General features: G+C 36.3%; 1 protein-coding gene across 4 annotated transcripts in view; it reads left to right on the plus strand.

Annotated features, from left to right (window-relative positions):
* Positions 1–22,170, plus strand: part of OTOGL (otogelin like) — a 156,547-nt gene that overhangs the window by 31,801 nt on the left and 102,576 nt on the right. For 3 of the 4 annotated variants that reach the window (XR_013155846.1, XM_077111518.1, XM_077111519.1), the window contains exons 14-23: positions 762–808; positions 1,244–1,389; positions 2,518–2,641; positions 3,964–4,141; positions 7,496–7,620; positions 11,155–11,364; positions 12,922–13,087; positions 14,168–14,242; positions 16,713–16,765; positions 18,180–18,342. Coding sequence is in view for 3 of the 4 variants with exons in the window: in XM_077111518.1 (XP_076967633.1) it covers positions 762–808; positions 1,244–1,389; positions 2,518–2,641; positions 3,964–4,141; positions 7,496–7,620; positions 11,155–11,364; positions 12,922–13,087; positions 14,168–14,242; positions 16,713–16,765; positions 18,180–18,342 (1,287 nt within the window). In the remaining variant the exon portion in view is untranslated. The remainder of the gene's footprint in view (positions 1–761; positions 809–1,243; positions 1,390–2,517; positions 2,642–3,963; positions 4,142–7,495; positions 7,621–11,154; positions 11,365–12,921; positions 13,088–14,167; positions 14,243–16,712; positions 16,766–18,179; positions 18,343–22,170) is intronic. The other variant, XM_077111520.1, reaches the window with a different exon arrangement.

Consider the following 22,170-nt stretch of genomic DNA (forward strand, 5'->3'; position numbering starts at 1 on the left):
TCTCTACTTAACTTTTAAAAGTATTTTAAAAGTAAATATCTATAATGCCAACTTTTGACCATGATTAGAAACATTTAGAATTTGTTATTAAATTAGCAATAATTGAGACTGTAGGCAAACATAAAATCCCTCCAGGGCAGTCCTAAAAAGAAACAGATCCAAATGTCAATAGGCTCTTTTCCCTTTTGTGTCACTGCATACAAATGAAGTGCAATTGAATAATCTAGATCTTGGATGTTGATTTGAGTTCTTCTAAAACGCATATCAACTTTGTGAGGGGAAAAGGTAGAATTTATTTATTGTAAGAGGACTACATTCTTTTTAATGTTTGATGATCTTCTAAGTCCATTTTCATATTTGTATTTTAGTAGAAGAGTTAACTTATTAATCTTAACTTTGTGTGTATTTCTTTAATGATATAGGCAAACATTTTTACATGTTAATTTTTTTTTTAGTCTAGGAAATGAAAAAGGGCATGAAACAGAAATTCTCTGCTTAGATAGTATTTCTGTTCCTACTATTTTGTTGTCCCTTTGTATCATCTTTACTCATTACCAAGTATGACACATCAAAGATAATAATTTAGGTGCTAGCCAAACCTAAATTATCGTTCAATTAAGCTTTGGTGGAGGTGTTTTTCAAATCAGATTATTATGAATTTATGAACATGATATATTTTGGATACTAAACAATATTTTGATGCAAACATTAGCAAAGTTTCTCTATACCAGTAGATTAATTTTTAAAAAAATTTCCTTTAGTGTTTGTGTTGGTGGAGTTTGGAACTGCACTGAGCATGACTGTCCAGGTAATCTTTTAAAATACTTTTGAGATATTTTGTTTAATTTGGGGGAGAAGATAGGACTAATTTTTATAATGACATTTCCTATATAAGAAGAGATGTAATGATCTACAGATGTGGGAGTCAGAGAATAAATAAATGAAAATTACATTAATAATAACTTTAAGCAGGCAACTTTGGTTAAAATTTATTAAAAGAGAGAAAATCTTACAAAATGTAAAAAGTATTTCAGAAGAGCTATCAGTTAATCAATTTTAAATTAAATTCATAATTTAGTCCAGTGATTTTTTTCAAACCAGTAAGTTTTAAACACTTTTAACTTTGTTTCTGATGAATGATTATTTATCCTAAAATGACCTCCTGCTTTTCAAAGAATTAACCTAATTTCTTCCTTCTCTTCTTACTATTTCTTCCTCCTTTATTTTTCTTCTTTTTTTGTAGTTCAGTGCTCTGTTGTGGGTGATTCTCATTTTACAACTTTCGATGGTCGACATTATTCTTTCATTGGCATGTGCCAGTACATCCTTGTGAAAGGGACTGGGAAAGATAAATTCACAATCACTTTACAGAAAGCACCCTGTGAGCAGGTGAGAACATCTTTTTATGTCAAAGTGACCAGATATACACTTCTTTTTCACTCAAGTGTTGCATCTACATTAAGAAAGGTAACATAAATGGATATGGCTACTTTTGTCAAATTTAAGACACCACTGATTGCTAAGATGTGCATTATTTTATTGTATACAAAGAAAGGAAAAAAAGCTGATAATTAATCAATGCCACAGTATTGATTGTTCATTGTACCCTGATTTCAGAATGTTAAATATGAATACAGATGTGTTTTGGAACAGATGAAATACTATATAATTAATTGCATTTTTCCTTTTTAAAAAAGTGGTGGTATTTACATGTGTAATATTTTAACATTTCCTGCATGATTTCAAAATAGACCTAAGTTTTTGGTTACTTTAAAAATAGGTGTTTTGAAAAGTTGATTTTTTTGACAGAATTGAACAGATTTTATATCATTTAAAATGAATATGATGAATTTCTTATCATACTGGAATACTTCTTTTAGATCTTTTCCTCAAAATAATAAACACATTAATAGTTTGTAAATACGGAAGATTTTTCTTTCATCCATCTCTCTAAATCTGATAGTCAAAATTTTGCCAAAATCTTTAATTTCTGTAGTCTTATTCCAATAAGAGATGGTCAATTTATCGAAAGTTCTGAAATACTTTATTTACATTTTTTTCGGCTTGATTTATCTTTCTCTGTAATATGTTTGAGTCTGAATTAGCTTTCTACATAGAATCCTAATTGAATTTTTTATGTTTAATATACCAGTTAGATTAATTTTGAAAGGGAGTTTATTTTCTAAGGAAAACATAATTATGGGCATTTTATTGAAAGCATTTTCATTTTCACATTCTCTGAAAACTATATGTGTATGTATGGTAAATTTAATGTACTATATAAAAATTATTTTATAAAGAATAAGATTATATTAAATGAATTATGCAATAGCTGTTTTATTCTATTTCTTATAGTCAAGCCTTCTATATACCAGAAATTTTGTGGACTCTATTTCTCCTTACTTTTTTCCCTTTCTCTCCTTCCCCTTCTCTCATTTCTCTCTTCCACCCCCGTCTCTCTCTCTGTGTCTCCATCTCTTTTTCACTGCATTATTTGATCATTTGATATTTATGCAGAATCTTGGCTTGGTCTGCCTTCAATCCATAACCCTAATTCTGGAAGACGATTTTAACAAACAAGTGACCCTTAGTCGTGGAGGACAAATTCTCACCAGTCCTAACCACGGCTTCCATTTGAATGGTAAGAAGCAATGCTAATGGTCTACTTTCTTTACATGAAAAAAAAAAAAAAGACAAAATGAAACGGAATTTTCCCATTGGCTCACTAACCTAACCTTTACTGAGTGCATATGTATTGCCAGGTCTTCAGCTAGAGATGGGGAGGCCACCATGTTTATGGAACCTAGTTTTTATCTCAGGTGGCCTAGAGTGTGGAAGGGGAGAGAGACAAGCAAACAGCCAGTTAGAATAAAATGTGAGAAACTTGAAGATATGCATAAGGACTTTAGAAATCTATAGGAGAAGCATCGCACTCAGCCCTGGAAAGAGTTGTACAGGTGTTCAGGATAGTTTTCTGGAAGAAGTGATGTCTCATTGAACATGGAAAGCTGAGGAATTACCAAGATGGAGGGGCGGAACTGTGCAGTGTGTATAGAGGGAACTTTAATTACTTTGGAAATGCTACAGCATGGAGGGGATAAGTGGAGAACATCAGGAAATGGGCATTAGGAAAGTAGGCAAGGAAGAGACAGGAAAACATTATACATGGACCATCACACATTGTGATTTCCCTGGCACAGGCCCTGTTTATGCCTGCGTTTCAGTCTAATTATTAATAACACCCTTTTCATTCTCAATAATGTCCTGGTTTTCATTATGGTCACCCAGGGGTCATGCTGAGGAATTTGAACTTGATCGTGTATTAGGTTGAACCACTTGAAATTGCCATTATTTGACCACTTTATTTTTGTACAAAGATGGCAATCATACATGGTTCAATCTAATGTAAGATAAGTTTGAAAAAGAAGTCTTTGTCTTTTTTGCACTATTACAGCAGTATGGATGTGATTTTAAGGGGACATGTGGAGAGCCGTTAGGATGTTATTAAAGTAGGACATGCAAGGAATGGGGAGCTGAGTCAGGGCAGTGATAGTAGAGATGGAAAGAAGAAGACATTGAAAAAATATTTAATCATGACCAGTTTGGGCAAAAAGTATACACACACATGTACATACACAGGGTTAAGGAAAAGAGATGAGATTTCAAATGTCAGTGGGTCACCCGTTCATGAAATGCTTGTTGACTGAAATTGTGTGTTGACCTGCAATCTATTATAAATATCTTCTTTTGACCCTGGAGGGAGGGAGAGGAGAAGGGAAATGGGAGAAAGAAGGCAGGCACAAGGTGGCAAAAACTGATACTGGAGCCCGGAAGTAGGAGTCGTGAGCCTGGCTCCTGCACTTCCTGGTATCTTGGCAGTGGAATCCTGATAACTGTATTTAACATTATGGAACACTGTCAATGATTCTCAAAGCTCAAATATTTTATGTTCTTTTCTTGCAGGGATTGTTGAAATTCAAACTCTCTCATCCCTATTTATTCTTCTGAAAACCACATTTGGTTTAAAAATCCTGTTTGCCATAGATGGGGAAAGAATTTATATTCAGCTCACTAGCACATGGAAAAGAAGAACATTAGGTCTTTGCGGCACTTTTAATGGGAACATAAGGGATGATTTTCTGTAAGTAGGATTTCTGTACAGTTAAGATAAGTTAATGACTGGTAATTTAAAGGATATAATTTACTTCATTTAAAAATGTTTACTTTAGTAATAATTCAGCAATCACTGTTTTAAAGGCTTTACATGGATCATCTTATTTAAAATTTATAACCATCACCTGATTACTATCTCCATTTTACAGGAAAAGAAACTGAGGCCTGAAAGTGGCAAATGAATCACTTTGCATTACCCAAGGTCCTGCAGTTAATATACGGGGGAGCCAGGCTTTGCATCTAGGCATGTCATTCACTGCCTGAGGACCACACTGTCCCTTATATTCTCTACCCTGGCAGCCATCAAACCTAACAGTATTTTGTTTTGGAAAAATCACTGTCTTAAAATAAATTCTCAATATCACTTAGTATTAATGATAGTAAATTATACCCTTCTAATTTATAAGATATAAATATGCAATATATGTATATGTGTATTATAATATAATTTACAATTATAGTAAAATCATATTTTCAAAAATACGTATATCATTTGGTAGTAATGATATCATTAAAACATCATATTGGCATGTAAATTTAATGGAATTTGTGATAGTTGGTGTTTCTTTTGAAGAAACACCATTGTGCAACATTCGCAATGCTTGTATTTGTTTTACACATATATGTGAAAAGAAGCAATGTATAATGTAGTGTCAATTCTTTGATACCTGTTATTGTGCTTAGCACTGTGGGGCACTTTTAAGCAACATATCCTATCCTCAACACAAGCTCAGGAGATGATCACAAACTATAAGAAACAATTAGTACTAGTCAAAAGGGTATTAAATAATAATATATGTAAAAATACTGGGGTAATTAAGGAAACATTGAAATGCATGGTGCTGGCTGTAAATACAGCAGGAATTTGTGGCAGGTCAGCATGCACTAGCCTCACTAGGAAAAGTTTCATGGAGAAGATATTTTTCAAATGCCATGCTTTTGTTTTTTGAAAACCATCTTCAAATACTCTTCTTCCAGTCCAACCCAACTCAGACATTATTTGTTCTAAAAACTTTATTATATTCCCTAAGCCAAGGTTAATTCTGACTCCTTCTCATTGTCTATTAAAAATCTATCGTTCATCTGTCTGGTTTCCACACAAAACCATGAGGATTTTGAGAAAAAGGATCATCTTCTCCCTCCTTGTATTTCTAGGAACTAGCATTAAACCTGCCTGCAGTAGATAATCCTTGCATGTGTCTAATTGAACCGAGGTAGAATGTTAATTGGGGCATCAAGAGGAAAATCTGGACAGGCAAGGAGGACTGGCTTTTAAGGTTTAAAATTTCAGGGGGTGCGAGGGTAGTTCAGTGGTGGAATTTTTCAGGCGACCTGGGTTTGATTCCCGGCCCATGCGCTTCCCAAACAAACAAAGAAACCAACAAAACCAACAAAAAATTCAACAAATGGTGCTGCACTAGTGGGATACTCACATAGAAAAAGAATGAAATATGACCCCACCAAACAGCATACAACAACAACAACAGAAAGATTTAAAATTTCAAAAGAGAATTTATTTTATTTCACCTTCATTTAAGCCATTTGCTTTAGGTTATTTCGTTTTTTGTTTTATTTGTAGGGCAGATATTGATATCTTTATCACATTTGTGAAACAGAACTATATTCAATGGCTTGACTAAGATATCAAGGAGAGATGTTAAACCTTCTTTCTTTTCCCTGTTTGTCAGAATGGGTTAGCAGTCAGTGTTTAACAGATGGCAGATCTGTCTGCCTCTTTCTAAGGTACCAGTCTCCTCAATGTGTAAACATTCAGATGTGATAACAGCGCAGGATAATATTTCAGAGTCAGAGATAAGTCCTGAACATTGTTTAGCTTTCCAACATAAATAGTTAAAAATTCTTTACTTCACAAAGGTTAATATGAATCTGCATAGTGGAGTGGAAATTTTTAATTACTTGAGAATTTATTTTCTATGCCTTCTTTTAGTTAGTCAACTATGGAGAGCAGAAGGGTTATTTATAAAGTGAAAGGCAAAAACGAAATGAGCTTGTATTTTAACTTCCATTAAAAATTTGTTTTCTTTGCTTTGAGTGAATAGTAAATGCTGAGTCAGGCCTTCCCGGGAAGTCTGACTACACCCTGAACTTTTTATTGTCCAGAGGTAAAGCGGGAAGGAGAGGGAAAGACTAAGAAAGGGCTTGCACAAGTCATGAAATTTCTCTGAGTTTCAGTGCTCTCATTTGTGAAAGCAGAGTTTGGATCAGATGTTTGCTAGGATTCTTTACAGTTCTAGAATGATGTGATACTGAAAGAAGAGGAAAAAGGAAAAAATGGTCATGGGATGGGCATTGAGGAATGGCTTGTATGACGGAATTCTCCCTCTTGTCTCCTCACTGTGGTGAGAGGCTCCGATTAGCTCACAGGGGCTGAGTCATCTGGTAACCAAAATGGTTAATCTATCAACGTCTTCTATTCTTAGCCATGTTGTAGCAGTGTACACAGCCAGGCCTTGCTGTGTGGTCAAAAGCTTCTTACAGGAGAGTTTGCCCAACCGATTCTCTAGGCAGTTTTGACCATGTCTGGCACAGTGTCCAGCAGGGATTGTAACTTAAAAAGTGTCAGGCATTGTATTAGTGAATTTTGATGGCTGTTAGAGGGAATAGCAGTGCTTGGCTCCTGGACATTGTGGCTGACAAGCCTGATTTCGGAAGGGTAAATGTTTCTCTTCCATTTTGACTTGATGAGGAAGTTGAAGATGTGAAAAATCAGTTAAAAGGTTCCTTCTATACCTTTTCTCTCAGTTTTATTTGGTTTGTTTGCCTCTCACATCAGTGCGGAACCTGGATATTTCAGGCTGGGTAATGGAAATTGAAATATTGAACCAGAAATATAGACTATTTATCCTTTGGGACATTTGTCTTTATCCAAAAAGAATCATGCGTGCTAGTCACCCCCTACCTGCTTCTCCCCATGTACCTCAAGTCACATACATATTTAAGTTTTGCTTATGTGAGTGAGATTTGGTTAAGTCAATGCAAACAGATTTGAATCCTGATCATGACACTTATCAGCTATGTGAACTTTAATATTTCTCTGAGAAATGGGGATAGTGATGCTTCCCTCACAGTGCTGAGAGGAAAATAAATTAAGACCAAGCATGCCAGTGATTTGGCACACTGTAAAATCTCAGCTACAGGATGCTAATGGCTGATGTTTATTTTGAACTAGTAGAACATTTCAAGTCCTAAGATTTCTGCATAGATTTAAAAAAGAATATTCTCTTCTGTCAATTTTTGGAAAAATGTTCAAACAAATATATGAATCAAAGTGACTAAAATGAGCTTTGTCTTGCTTTTTCAGTTCTCCATCAGGCATGATAGAAGGTACCCCACAACTTCATGCAAATGCATGGAGAGTTTCCACCTCTTGTTTTGCACCAGTTCATGTCCCGATGGTGGACCCCTGCAACATTAATCAACAAAACAGTAAGTCTTCCTTCCTACATATAAAATTAGAAAAGAGGTCTATGCATTGCCATAGTTTTGGAAAATCAGACAGTGATTTTAAATTCTGCTTTTCTTCATTATGAAAAAGCCACTGCTATTCCTTATATATTTTTGCTTAACATGACATTATATTTGCTTTGTAAAGGAATCTAGATCTTTAAAAAAAAAGAGACTCCAGAAAATAACTGTTTTATAACCATTTGCATTCATAAGTTTACTTATTTTTGATGCTCAGAAATCTCTTCCTCCCAAATGTGGGCTAGCATTTTGGAGCTTTCAGATTCTTTAAATGCTAAAGAATAAGTTTCTGAAATACACTAATAATGCAATTATAGTCCTTGCATGTTGTGTTTCATTTCTACTGTACAATGGTCTGTGTGGCTTCTCCTGTTTATTATTATCATAGTATGAGCTCCTACTGAAAGCACACATTATGACTGTATAAATAGGAAGCCAGTGAGCCAAGGAAGCTTTGTCCATCAAGTGGGCAAAAATTTGAAAACATCATGTTCCAAAGTTCCTGTTTGCAATGATAGTGCAACTCACATGCCAAGAATTTTTGGCCATATTTTTTACTAAAGCAACAGCAAACCATGTCAAGGGCTATTTTACCTCTTAATAAAAGAATTTTAGGTTTAAAATTTTAATAGGATGACTTTATGAAAAATAGCCAGTATACATGCTTAAATGCATATTTTTATAATTTTGATTTGTTCTTTTAATTGTTTTGGCTAGTTTACTATTTTTTACATAGTTAACTTTACTGCCAATATTGACTGAGTGTCCATGAGAAGCCAGTGCAATTTCTGGATTTTGTATGATTTTTTCGGTGGCTTCACTTGATGTCATATGGTATTTATTATTAACTTACAGTTTTATTTAACTGGAAAGAACACAAGATAATCTTGCTTTCAGTGCTTTCTTTTTATCTAAGTTGGCTTCTAAACTTGGAGATTGTTAACTTCCTTGGCATTTTCCCGTTTTATAACAAGACGACTAGACTAGATTGTTTTGGCATCTATGATTTGATATTCTTAATCACAATTTCATTTAACAGCACTTTGTCCCATTCTGCCCCTAACTTTCCATTAATAGATCCATGTCTTCACTTCCAACTAGTTCAGTTTGCCTCTTTCTCAGTTCCCTCTTTGATATTGCAACAGCTTTATATTTTATTTTTTTTTGAATAACACGTAAGAGTTGGAATAGATTCTTATTACAATGATGAATTCAATTTCCTTCTAGACTGTCTAATTTCCTCCTTTATTACATGTTATTTTGTTATATTTTCTATCACTTTTCTCCTCATGCCTTATGTCTCCTATGATGTGTATTTATAGATTTTCCTTATTTGCCTTTTCCATGATATGTTTTTTTTAAATTTTAAGTAAGTAAATTCAGAAAGTTTCCCAAAGAAAGGCAAATGAATAGATAATAGTTAATAAATCTGATGTGTGTTCTAAAGAATATTTTTCTACAAGAGTTTCTTGAGATAGGCTTTAATGTTAGTAGGAATATTTTTGATCTACAGATCCTTACAGCATACAATGAAGCCCCATTTGGATATTATTTTGCTTTGGGGGTCTCCTGGGGTTTAAGAGTTGTATTACTCAGGGTTCTCTAGGGAAACAGAACCAACAGGATATATGGCTCATATGACTGTGGGGATGGACAAGTCTGAATTCTGTAGGATAGGCCACAAGCTGGGAACTCTTGATGAAGAATTTTTGATGAACTCTCCAACAGAAGCTGGCTGGCTGAAGTAGAGATGGAAATTCTGCCTTCTGACTACTGAATTCATCAGTACTCCCTTTAAGGCCTTCAAAACTTCTCTCATTGCTAAAGGAGATCTCCTTTGTTGATTGTAGATATAATCAGTCATAAAGGCAATCAACCTAGTGATGAAAAATCCCTAAAATATCCTCTTAGTAATCAGGCTAGTGCTTGCTTGACCAAACAACTGGGTACCATAACCTCACCAAGTTGACAGGTGAACTTAACCATCACAGAAGTGTTCATGCCAACAGTATACTCCTACGGTATGCCATTTGTTTTCAATGTACATATACATACACAATAAAAAAATATTATACTTGGACAATTACCACCTGGTTCCTTACAAATAATATATTTAAAATACTCAACAAAATAAGCTCAGTCTAATTCCCCAGTAATGAAAAGTTCTGATCATCAGCAGCTCAGTTGATCTCTCAAAGACAATGATTACTCAAAAGATTAATTAATTTTATCCTTGAGAAATCCAATACAACCTAGGTCAGCTGCATAAAGATCTAACCTTTTTCAAAAAGATGGATTATAATTTGCTTGTCAAACTTGGTTACTACCATAAAGAATTATATTTGATCATCCATTCTCAAGGAAAAATGATAAGCTTCAAGAAGTCGTTACACAGATCCCCCAAAATGACTTGATCGTTACTCTTAGCCTTTAACATATATTCCAATCCCTACATTCTATTCATTATTCTTTACACATTCATAGATTTAATAATCAAACATATTTGAGCCCCCAAAATGTTCCAGACATTAAACTACGGTTCAGTGACTATGCGGCATCTGCCACAATACCATTCACACCAGAGACTCTGGTGGAATGAGTTGGTTCCCAATACTTCCTGGATAATTGTGCATTCCAGGGAGTTGTCTTAAAATCTAAAATGTGGCATCACTTTTATTGTGTGCAGATGCCTAGAGATAAGCCTGCCAGTTGTCATAGAGGGTTTCCTAACATGATCCTCAGGCAATGGAGTGACTAAAGCCAGTGCTTCTTTTAGTCCATGTGTTAGGCTGCTCAAGCAAATACCATGGAATGGGTTGAATTAAGTAGGGAAATTATTAGCTCATGGTTTTAAGGCCAGGGAAACATCCAAAGCAAGGCATCATCAAGATCATGCTTTCTCCCCACAGACTGTGGCATTCTGGGGCTGGCTGTCATCAATCTTCAGCTCCTCTGTCACATGGCAGCCTCTCCTGGTCTCTCTGTTCTCTTCCTGGTTCTGTTGAATTTCAGTTTCTTGCTTTTGTGTGGCTTTCTCTCAATTTTTGAATCTCACTCTGCTTAAAGGATTTCACTAATAGGGTTAAAACCCATCCTGATTGAGGTGGGCCATTTCTTAATTGGAATTACCTTATCAAAAGATCTTACCTATGATGGGTTCACATGCACATGAATGAATTAAGTTTAAGAACATGTTTTTTTCTGGGGATGCATACAGCTTCAAACCACCACAGCCCATTACCAGAGTTACTCATTGATAACACAATATGCTCTTTTTTATTTTTCTAAAAGACTATTGAGTATGGATTAAGTGCTATACCAGTATTTAAAAAAAAAATCTACATAGGCTGACAATATTGGCTGCTTTAAATAAAGTAATATGAAATAGAGTACATTTCTAGAAATGCAAGAGACTTGGATAGTTCTGGAACTTTATACTTAGGGCTAAGATCTGGAATCATTCACGAGGGGCTAATGGTATTCTTTGTCCATTAGTTGGGTATGCAGCACATTGTGATGTTATCCACCAGGAGCTCTTTGCCCCTTGCCACATCTACATTAGCCCTGGGCTGTACTATCAGCTATGCCGACATGATGCATGCAAGTGTGGAAGCCCCTGCCTATGCAACGCCCTTGCCCATTATGCCTACCTCTGTGGCCAGCGGGGCATTCCCATCGATTTTAGAACTCAGGTTTCATTCTGTGGTGAGTACAATGACAAACGAAGACTATCAGATAATGCTTTATAGATTTGCTTTTGTAAAATATTGCTTTTATTTTTTAAGTGAAAAGTCAATAATGCATGCGTTTATTTAAAATATTTTTTATAATACATGAGCATGCAAAACAAATTTCTTAGTTTCTTCAAATTAGAGATTTGTTGGAGAAGACCAATAACTTTTGGCTAATTTTCTAATAAGAGAAGTTACAGCATATCTATATGTTTTGAAATATGCAACTTGGAGTCAAAATTTTAACTTGAATAAAAAGTTCTTGTCATGGAAATGCCATGTCCAAATACTGGCAAGTCTGGAAAAGCATTATGTGCTATAACGACACAATGATTTGTAGTTTAGTAGGTAAGTCTTGCAATGGGTAATTATTATCTCATGTTCTTGGGGGCTCTAATCCTCATGTTTATGGTATCTGCTGACTCTCACTCATGGTGGATTTTTCCTCATGTTTTATATATTTTTTATGAGCTAATCTTATCAGGGTCTTTTTTTTTTCCAGTTAGAATCTTTTGTGACCTGGGAGCATTCCTTCTCTACTCTACCCCTTCATACCCAAGGGTTTTTACCCACTGGCCTCTTACAAAAAATAAAGAGACTCCTGCTTTAGTCTATTTAGTGTAAGCAGAGTTGAGCAGTTGTGACAGAGAATGGATGGCCTACAAAGTTGAAAATATTTACCCTTAGGCTTTTTACAAAAAAAGTGAAGAGACCCCTGCTTTAGTCTGTTTAGTTTAGTCCATTTCTATTAAGAATGGATATCTTTGAGGGTTCAAGTTGGGTTTCCCAGTTCCTTGCCTTCTAAAGGACCAACTTTCATCTTCTGTTCCCACATGGATTAAATCCAAGAGTCTGTATTACGGGTTGGATCCCCCACCCACGTCCGAAAGTTCTGGATCTTATTTTCCTCTTCACTTTGGCATCTAGGGGTATCCTCCTCACCCCCACCATTTCCCCACAAGATAATTATACAGTCACAGTGATTTCAGTTATCTTTCCCCAGCATTTTCTAGATGTATCTAATACAAGTGTATTTTAGATTATTTTAATTTTCCTTCAGTAACAAGTTCAGCTTGCCTAACAAGGAACTGGAAGAGTTTAGACAAAAAAGTGTAATATAATTAAGAAGGCAAAAAAAAAAAGAGCTATGAGTATAGATCGTTTTGTCTTATTTGGAGAAGACTGAGAATTTAAGTTTAAATAATGCTATAATGATGATGACTATATAGGAGTAAACAGACAAACTGTCTTTAAAAAGGCTTAAATATTTAAAAAATATGGTATGGACTACTTAAAGAATGGATGCAATGGCATATTTAAGCCTATTTGAAAATATAATTTTTATCTTCTGTTGTAGTTCTCATTAGTCAGGGGATTTTCTTTTTCTATTCTAGGATTCTATAATATTCTATGTTTGTTATTAAGGTGTCTTTATCTTCATGATTCATGTCTATCATAGACCCATGACCAAGCTTTAAACTTGTCTGTACCCCATGGAAATATTTCACATGTGGCACTCCTCTGCCCTTAGCTGTGGTGTGCCAGAAAGGCATGTTGTACCATCACTGTGCCTCCTTCTGCCGCCGCTCCTGTATTTCTCTCTCTTCTCCGGAGCAGTGCAACGATGACTGCGCTGAAGGTTGCAACTGTCCCGAAGGCAAATACTTTGAAGAGACACTGAGCTTTTGTGTGCCCATGTAAGTCCAAGAAATGGGTAGACAGCATCCAGTTTTTATCTCTTTTTTTCTCTCTTGTAGGTCAAAGGGACTTTCATGCTTATTTCTTTAATATTTCTTAAGGTCTTTATTTTATATTTTTAATCCTGTATAGGTTTACAAATAGCTGCAGAAATATCTGAGGAATCTGATGCCTAATCCTGAAGTTTATTCTTACTTGCTTTTGGCAAATCAAAATCACTAACGGGCTTTATGTTTCGCTGTTGTGTGGCAAATTTTATCAGCAGGATTGTTAATGTCTGTCAGCACACAGACATTTCTCAAATCTCACATGAGATAAAGACATTTGTCTTATAGAGATGGCTTAATGATGTGTCAGCTATGTTTTTATGGAATTATTCAGTGACTTTTCTTATGTCTAAAACAACACAGTTTATGAGTTACACTTTGGAGAAATCTTTAGCTACACAAAACTTCACATCTAAACAGTTTCTGCCATTTTTATAATATGACTTGCATGCATGCCCTAGAAGAACATGGTTTTAGTTTCCCTGGCTGCTAGGACAAATTCCATACAGTGGGTTGGATTAACAACAGTAATTTAGTGGCTCAAAGTTTCAGAGGCTAGTAGGCTTGCCTCCTCCTGGGGTCGATTTCTGGCTGGCCAAAAATCTTTGTGGTTCCTTGGCTTTACTATCACACGGCAGTGGACATGGTAGGATCTTTTTCTTCTGGGTTCTGTTGATTTCCAATTTCTGACTGCTCCCTTTGGTTTCTCTTTCCACCTGACTTTCCCTCTGCTTATAAAGGATTCCAGTAATCCAGATTAAAGCCCAACCTGATTCAGTTGGGCCATGCCTCAACTAAAGTGACATCTTGAAGAGAACTTATTTACAAGAGGGCCACACCTACCAGAATGAGGACCAAATTCAAAAACATGTCCAGACTGGGCTATGTAATTCAGTCCACCACAAACGCCAATCTTAAAGTGATCCTTGAAACTGGCCAATGCAAGGCTTTGGGTCTACTTGAATTTTAGTTTTTTTTTTTTTTTTTCTGGTTATACCCTATTTTGTTAATTTAACTACTTTTTCCTCACAGATTTCACTGCAGGTGTCATTATAGGGGCAGCATTTATCAACCTGGAGAACTCATTCCAACGCCATCAGGTTTATGGTAGGTTCCAATGTTGGTGATTGTACTTGACAAATGACACATGTGCTAATGTGCTTTCTTAACCAAGACTGTAAACTGAAATATGACATCTGTAATTAAAAAAAAACACAACCTTAATGTAATCTTTAAAGCTATGCAGAGATTACATTTCAACTCAAAACACTCAAGTGTTACACTCATAGCTGCAAAAAGAGTTGTGAATTTAAGTGTCTCACACAGTAAAAAGGAACCCCTTTGATCAGTTTTGGTTCTTAGAAACTACAGGTGAGGTGGGTGTTCAAATACACTTTAGTTTTGTGGTTCATCTACTGACTCAAAAAAAACTGTACCAAAACTGATTTGAGCAACGTCACACACTGGAGTAAGTATGCCTCCTTCCCAGGGACATCAATTATCTATTCATGAGATTACTAGATAATTTGGGTTGTAATTTAACAGATAAAAATCCAGCCATCAACATGTAGCAGTCCATAGCTACCTATATCTAATTCCTAAAATCCCTTTTCCAATTGCACCTTTTGTGCCTGCAATAGTAATAGACAGTGTATAATAGTAAGGACAGTAGTAATGATAATAGTAATGATATCTAACCCTTACTACGTTGCTTCCATCATCCCAGCACTGTTCTATTTTATATGTTATTAAAACACACACTCGGGCGGGCCACGGTGGCTCAGCAGGTAGGAATGTTTGCCTGCGATGCCAGAGGACCTGGGTCCGATTCCCGGTGCCTGCCCATGTTAAAAAAAAAAAAACAACACACACACACACACACTCATCAATAACCCTTAGAGGTCCTGTTGCTATATACCCAGTTTACAGATGAGGAAAGTGGGGCACAGAATGCTGAGCAACTTGCTTAAGTGCAGTTCCCAGAATGCTTGGGAATAACACTGGATTCAACTCCAGGCAACCTGGCTCTGTGGTGCTTGCTCTACTGCCTACTCTACTCTACAGCTTATTTTATATTCACAGCAGAATATTGCTTATACTTAACTTATTTTTATTATTATTTCTTCCCACCCTCAGATCAAAACAAAAAGACAACCAACTCTTGGCTCTTTCTGTAGTAGGTTGGACTGCTAACCACAGTTTCCTAAGCCAGAAATCTGGGAGTCATTTTGACTAGTCAATAAATCCCCAAAGCCTCAAGACTTTACTTTCAACATGTAGTTCAAATCCATCCTCTTTCTCCCATTACCTCTACTTAGCAATGTCTATCATTTTCTCTTCCCTGAACCTTTTCGACTGGTCGTCTTGTCCCCTTGCATTCACCAAGGTGTCACATTTTTTTGAACTTAATTGAATTTATTTATGTAAACTTGGCAAGACCAAAGTAAACATCGCTTGTCAATGTGCAAAATGAAAACCTCATTTGCCATTCCATTTAGACAGTCTAGGTCCTAGAATGACTGATACGGACAGTCTGGATCTGCGATTTTTTTCTCCTCTGTCTCTTTTGTGCTATGCCATTGATCGCAAGACTGAATCACATCCCTGAGTCTCATTCTGGTGTTAACACCAGGCATAAGCATATATATATTTTTTTCATTTGACATAGCACTTTTCTGAGAGTCAGTTTCTTCCTCTGAGTTTAAATTTAGAACACATGATTTTGTCCAAAGCTGAAGGAGAAGCTGTGCGTATTGGACATTAGAGCTGGTATGTCATTCCCTATCATCATATTTCCCTAAGGTATTTTCAAGGTTAACTCTGATTGTGTTTGTTTTTTCCCTTATGCCTTGAGTTTATAACCCAAATCACAAAGATGTGGCCCATTCTATATCTACAGTGCTGCCGGAATGATTTTTCTAAAATTCAAACCAACATAACACTTCTCAGTGATTTCCCTAATTGACAAAATCTTAGCTTCTAAATTGAACCTGACCACAGCCTATTTTGCCATCTGCATTTCCCACATTGTACTTTGTACATAGACTACTGTTTCATCCCTGCGTGGCTTTGTACATGTCCCCACTGAGTGTTATACCTTCCTACCTCATGCATGTCATACCCTCTGTCCAGTCTTCAAAACTGGTCACACTTTACCTTCTTTGACTGCCCAGATGTCAGCTGCCAACAGATTTTAAAACAGTTTTTTTTTACTTCTGTTTCATAACATATTTCTATGTTGCTTGCGCCACACTGTGTAAATTATTTATTTGGATGTCTTTCTCCCTTACTAGAATATAAACTTGTGTACAAAGACTGTGAATTTTGCATTTTGGTCCTTGTATCCTCCATGTATTTCACGCCCCGCCCCCCTCCCTGGTGTTAGATAAAAAGTTCTTGAACTGAAATAGCTCTGTTCAAATGTACTTATGCCAATGATTTATTTGTAAAATATTCTGTGGGAAAAAGGTAAATTTCAATATGTACTTCAATCACTTCCTATAATAGTAGACTGGTTTTGCAACACAATAAATCAAGGTTTGGTTTCATACATGAACTATCTGTTTATTTCTATTAGCCAGTGTTCCAATGGGACCGTGCAATGTGATGAATTAGCAACGCCCTCTACTGGTAAGATTTAGAGAGATAGTTTCAAGGCGAAGATCCTGTCTGAGAATGCCCGGCTCTTCTGGCAGACATCACTGATTCGGCACAGACCTCCTTGCCAGCGCACATAAATAAAACCTTGGGAATGCTTTTGAAGAGGGTGATCCAGTGATTCCTAATTTTTGTCCTACAGGCTTTGGGGACCTGTGTCTAGGAATCTGGTGTAGCATAGCAGGTGCAAGAGTTGACTGACTTTAGACCAATACTTCTCAGATTTTAATGCATGCACAATCACCTGGGGAACTTACAGAAATGAATATTCTGATTCAGTAGGTCAGAGGTGATGCCCAAGAGCCTGCATTTCTATTCATGACCATGGTGAAGCCAATGCTGCTGGTTCCCAGGCCATGTTATGAGCAGCAAGGTGCTAGGGCCAGTAGCAGTCAAAAATGACAAAGGAAATGACATCTACTGCCATCTCTCTCTAGACTATCATTTTATACTTAAATATCTTTCCTGAAGGTCCTATACATTACTTTGTCATCATATAAAAAAAATCTATATTGAGCTATTCCAGACAAGTAGTAAGCAACATTGCCCTCACTGATTTTGTGGATAGGAAGAATATAGGCTAATAAGAGGAGTTGTGAGCTTTACATTTATTTGTTTGAATGGTCATGTATATACTATTATGAATTAGGTTTGAATTGTATGCTACTGGATTTACCTTATAAAATTCAAACTATTCTAGTGTTTCTTTACAGGATATAGTGCATCGTATAGAGCACATGTATTTTCATTTGCTATAGGGCTTTCTCTGCTGTGCCTCAGTTACTTCAAGCCGACTCAGAAATAAAGAAGGGGAAGCCCAGGCTGCTTGCCTTCTCACAGAGTAGACTCTAACATGATCTGCTCCCTGAGAGCCTGAAACCCTTCGGAGAAACAGGGCAGCCCCTGGCCTGTCTATAATTCTGTCAGCTTCCTTACTTGTACAGTATCGGGAGGGCTAGTGTAAACAATGACTCAGAAGTGAAGCAAAATCTACTTTTGCTTCGTGCGTTCATTACAGATTTGTAAATATTTAAAGATACTGTATTCTAAAGTCCTTGAAAATTGATAATATCTGTTTGTATAAATCAGAATACACTGTTCTTGACCTCCGAAGATTATATACTAGTTGTTTGGTTATTGCACTATGGAGGGCAACTAAGGTTTTCAAATTCAAAACAGGTTTTGGACTCTTAGATGACTAAAGAGAATCTGGCTAGGAAATATTTGTAAGCATATCACAAAAATTCACAGAGGAGGTGCTTCATCGAATCATAACTGGTAAAATGTTCTATTGTGAAGTTTTGTTAACAAATGCATGTTAATGTGATTATTTGTGCATGGGGCAAATGAGAAGTTAAGAGTATTCATCTTTGCTTTATCTTTGAAGTTCCTGCCTGCCCAGAAGGAAAGGAGTTCTTCGACTGCAGGTTCCCTGACCCTGACTTACCAGCTGGGGGTGTCAATTGTGAGACTACATGTGCAAACCTGGCCATGAACTTCACTTGTGCACCCTCCTCACCCTGCATTAGTGGCTGCGTGTGTGCCCCAGGGTGAGTCTCTTTTTCTTGGTAATACAGAACATTCAGGATTTGACAAAAAACATAAGATATCCTAAAAAATATTATTAACTAAAATGGCCAAACTTGCTATTCTGATTGGCGGTTACCTTCGTGTCAATACCTTGAAGATTACTGTAATTATTGTGCTGAGCTCCCTAACATTGTGAGATAATGTTAAAGTAATACAGCGAATTGAGGAGAGAACACACTTCAGGGTGGATCTGACATTTGTCCCCTGACTCCTTGCCATTTTGGGAAGGTGACACAATATAATTAGTCACTCTTCACTCGAAACACTCTTAAAATTCATTATCTCTTGTATTTTTTGTTATGTTGACTGTCATTGATTTTAAGTTGTAGCATGCTGCCAGGTGCTTCCTTACAGCAAAGGATATATTAAGCCTACACAGCACAGTGGTTAAGAGTGGGGTTTCTGGTGTCAGACAAGCCCTAGGATTTGGTGTTCAAGTCCTATCTCTACCACTGTTAGTTAAGTGACTTTTCTGCATGTTCCTTTAAGCATGGTGAAGTGTGTGTACTTGATAAAAATGAGACAGAGCAATCTACTTTTATCTTTATAAATTTCTTTTAGCAGCAGAAATACCTATTTCACGTGAAAGGCAAAGACAGAATCCGGTGGCTATTGGCGTCCTTGCGGGAACGCTTTTAATTTTATGGGTCTCACGGGCCCTCCCTCTTCTGGTCATGAATAGAGGCGCAGAGGGAGGGCATCTGAGGCAAACAGGTCACCCATTCTTCCTGGATGCACATGTTCACACAAAGGGATTCCTGGGGCCAGCTCGTATAAACCACGGGCAAAGGAAAGAGAGGTCTTGTTGTTTGTTTGCCAGGAGGGTTGTGCTTTTCTAAAGGGCGCTCATCTGGAAAAGGACTGGTGTCAGTGTCTTCAGAAAGGAAGAACGTTTGGGGTGGAGAAAGAGTGTTATGAAAGAATGAATGCCCACGCATGGGAAAATAAAGGCAGATAGAAATCAGCCATAGTGACAATGAGCAAGGAAAACATTTTAGTAAAAATGCCAAAGGCAATAAAGTTTTAGTATGACCAAATAATTGAAACCTACAATGTGCTTAATTTGGTTGATTCGATTATGACTCCTAGGGATGCATGGCTGATTAAATAAAGCCATATCCTAATTTTGCTTCATGTGCTTGTGCTTAATAGTATTATTTAAGAGAGTGTTTACTATTACTTTGACTTTTAGCTCAACAATGATTTATTTATTTATTGGTCAAATCTCATTAAAAAAGCTTAGACATTTTCTCCCACTTTCTCTTATTGTATTAAATAATTGCAGTTGGAATTAACTAACAGATCACTGAAGAAATTGTGTTATATAGAGCTTTCTGTTTTCTGTTGTTTTATGGCAGTGAGATTTGGCTTGTCTTCCGTGTGACCCTGAGTGGTTCATTTTGGGACAATAAGCCTCGTTTCATGGGGTTTCTGATAGTGCCAGCAGCTCATTGACTATAAAAGGACCGCATACCTCAATTTAGAGATCACTCTGGTTTGAAGAAATTAAAAGTTGTATAGTGGAAGCGGTCTGATAGAAGTGGGTTCAGATATTGTCCTTATTATTAGCTGGAGGATTTCAGGGCAAGTTACTTAACCTCTTGGAGTTTCAACTCCCTATTTTGAAAATTTTTATAATAATGTCTACTATATGGAATGATTGAGTGCATGCAACATGCCAGTCATATAAATGACTGTGTCAATAAATGTTTATTTCAGTACTTACCCCATTGCTTGCCACTCTGCCTAAAGTAGAGAATTTATTGTGATTTATAGCTCTCTTTGTCCTTCTTCCAGTTTTGACCAGTTATGAAAAACTTAGCATTCATCAGGATAACAGCTTAAAACCACTACTTTGGCTCATATATAGGGATTCTGGTTCCTTCAAGTGAGGCGCATCTCTTACCTGAACAAGGGCACAGCCAGTGTTGATGGAGCACCTAATATTTGGTTCATTGTGTTTAGCTATGGGTTTTGGGGGACTATGAAAATACTAAGAATAGAATCTACCTAGGGGGTTGTCATTAAGACTGAATGAGTCGGCAATGTATTTAAAGTAACTACAGTAGTGCCAGGGGCCGCAATCAAACCCTCGATAATGCTAATTGCTGCTATTATTATATCTATAAAGCATTTAGAAAAGCATCTATAAAGCATGCTGCTATGTATGGAGGTCGTGTGAGGGAGATGGAAACATAAAGTACTTCTCTAAAAATATTGCACTAAATTTTGTCTTAAATGATAAGTTTTCCTGGATAATAATCTAGGAAGAGGAAAAATGCAAAGCCCAGGGAGAGTGGCTGGAAGGTAAGGAAAGTTGAGGTGAGAGATCTTGGAATCTAGGGTTTTGTGGATCTGAAAGAAAGAAGTCTAAAAGAGATAATGAATCATTTGTAGATAGGTTCATTTGTTCACCTCTACTTAGCAATTCAATGTCTTCATATGTGCTGGGCATCGGGACACAAACTTTAACAAGATATCCATGGTCCTCTTGAGTGGAACTTAGAGACTAGTGGACAATATGTACATTGAATAAGGATTGACAGTACTGTGTTAGATGAGCTATATAAGGGGAAAAGCAGAGCACTAAGGGAACATATATGAGTATTTCTATTTGAAAGAAAAGGCAAAGATTCAGGATTATGAACATTTATGCTGATTTTTCTAGTGTTGAATGATAACATTTTAAAGCAAATTTGGAAAAACAACTTTATATTTATGTGTAATTCTAAGTAGATGTACAAGCTATTTTTAAAAAATTTTTTATTAATTAAAAAAAATTACAAGAAACACAAACATTCCCAACACATACACTCAGCAATTCACAATATCATCACATAGTTGCATATTCATCATCATGATCATTTCCCAGAACATTAGCATTGATTCAGAAAAAGAAATAAAAAGACAACAGAAAAATATAACAAACAGAAAAAAAATTTTTTACAGGCCATACCCCTTACTGATCCCTTTCATTGATCACTAGCATTTCAAACTAAGTCTATTTTAACATTTGTTCCCCCTATTATTTATTTTTATTCCATATGTTCTACTCATCTGTTGACAAGGTAGATAAAAGAAGCATTAGACACAAGGTTTTCACAATCACACAGTCACATTGTGAAAGCTTTATCATTATATAATCATCGTCAAGAAACATGGCTACTGGAACACAGCTCTACATTCTCAGGCAGTTCCCTCCAGTCTCTCCATTACATCTTGGATAACAAGGTGATATCTACTTAATGCATAAGAATAACCTTCAGGATAACCTCTCGACTCTGTTTGGAATCTCTCAGCCATTGACACTTTGTCTCATTTCACTCTTCCCCCTTTTGGTCGAGAAGGTTTTCTCAATCCCTTGATGCTGGGTCTCAGCTCATTCTAGAGTTTTTCTCAATCCCTTGATGCTGAATCTCAGCTTATTCTGGGATTTCTGTCCCATGCTGCCAGGAAGATCCACACCCCTGGTAGTCATGTCCCATGTAGACAGGAGGAGGGTGGTGAGTCTGCTTGCTGTGTTGGCTGGAGAGAGAGGCCACATCTGAGCAACAAAAGAGGTTCTCTTGGGGATGACTCTTAGCCTTAATTTTAAGTAGGCTGTGCAAGCTATTTTAAAAAAAGATTTTAAGAGTACTGGAATATGTATGAATATATTTATTCATATTAAGAATATTGAACAATATATAATATGTATTTATTTAATTTTAGATAAACAATAATTAACAAATTAATTCTTCCTTGAAATTATGGGTAATGATTTTGTTTTTAATTTTTATATTCATAGA

The sequence above is a fragment of the Tamandua tetradactyla genome, chromosome 7, assembly GCF_023851605.1.
Source record: "Tamandua tetradactyla isolate mTamTet1 chromosome 7, mTamTet1.pri, whole genome shotgun sequence".
Taxonomy (NCBI): domain Eukaryota; kingdom Metazoa; phylum Chordata; class Mammalia; order Pilosa; family Myrmecophagidae; genus Tamandua; species Tamandua tetradactyla.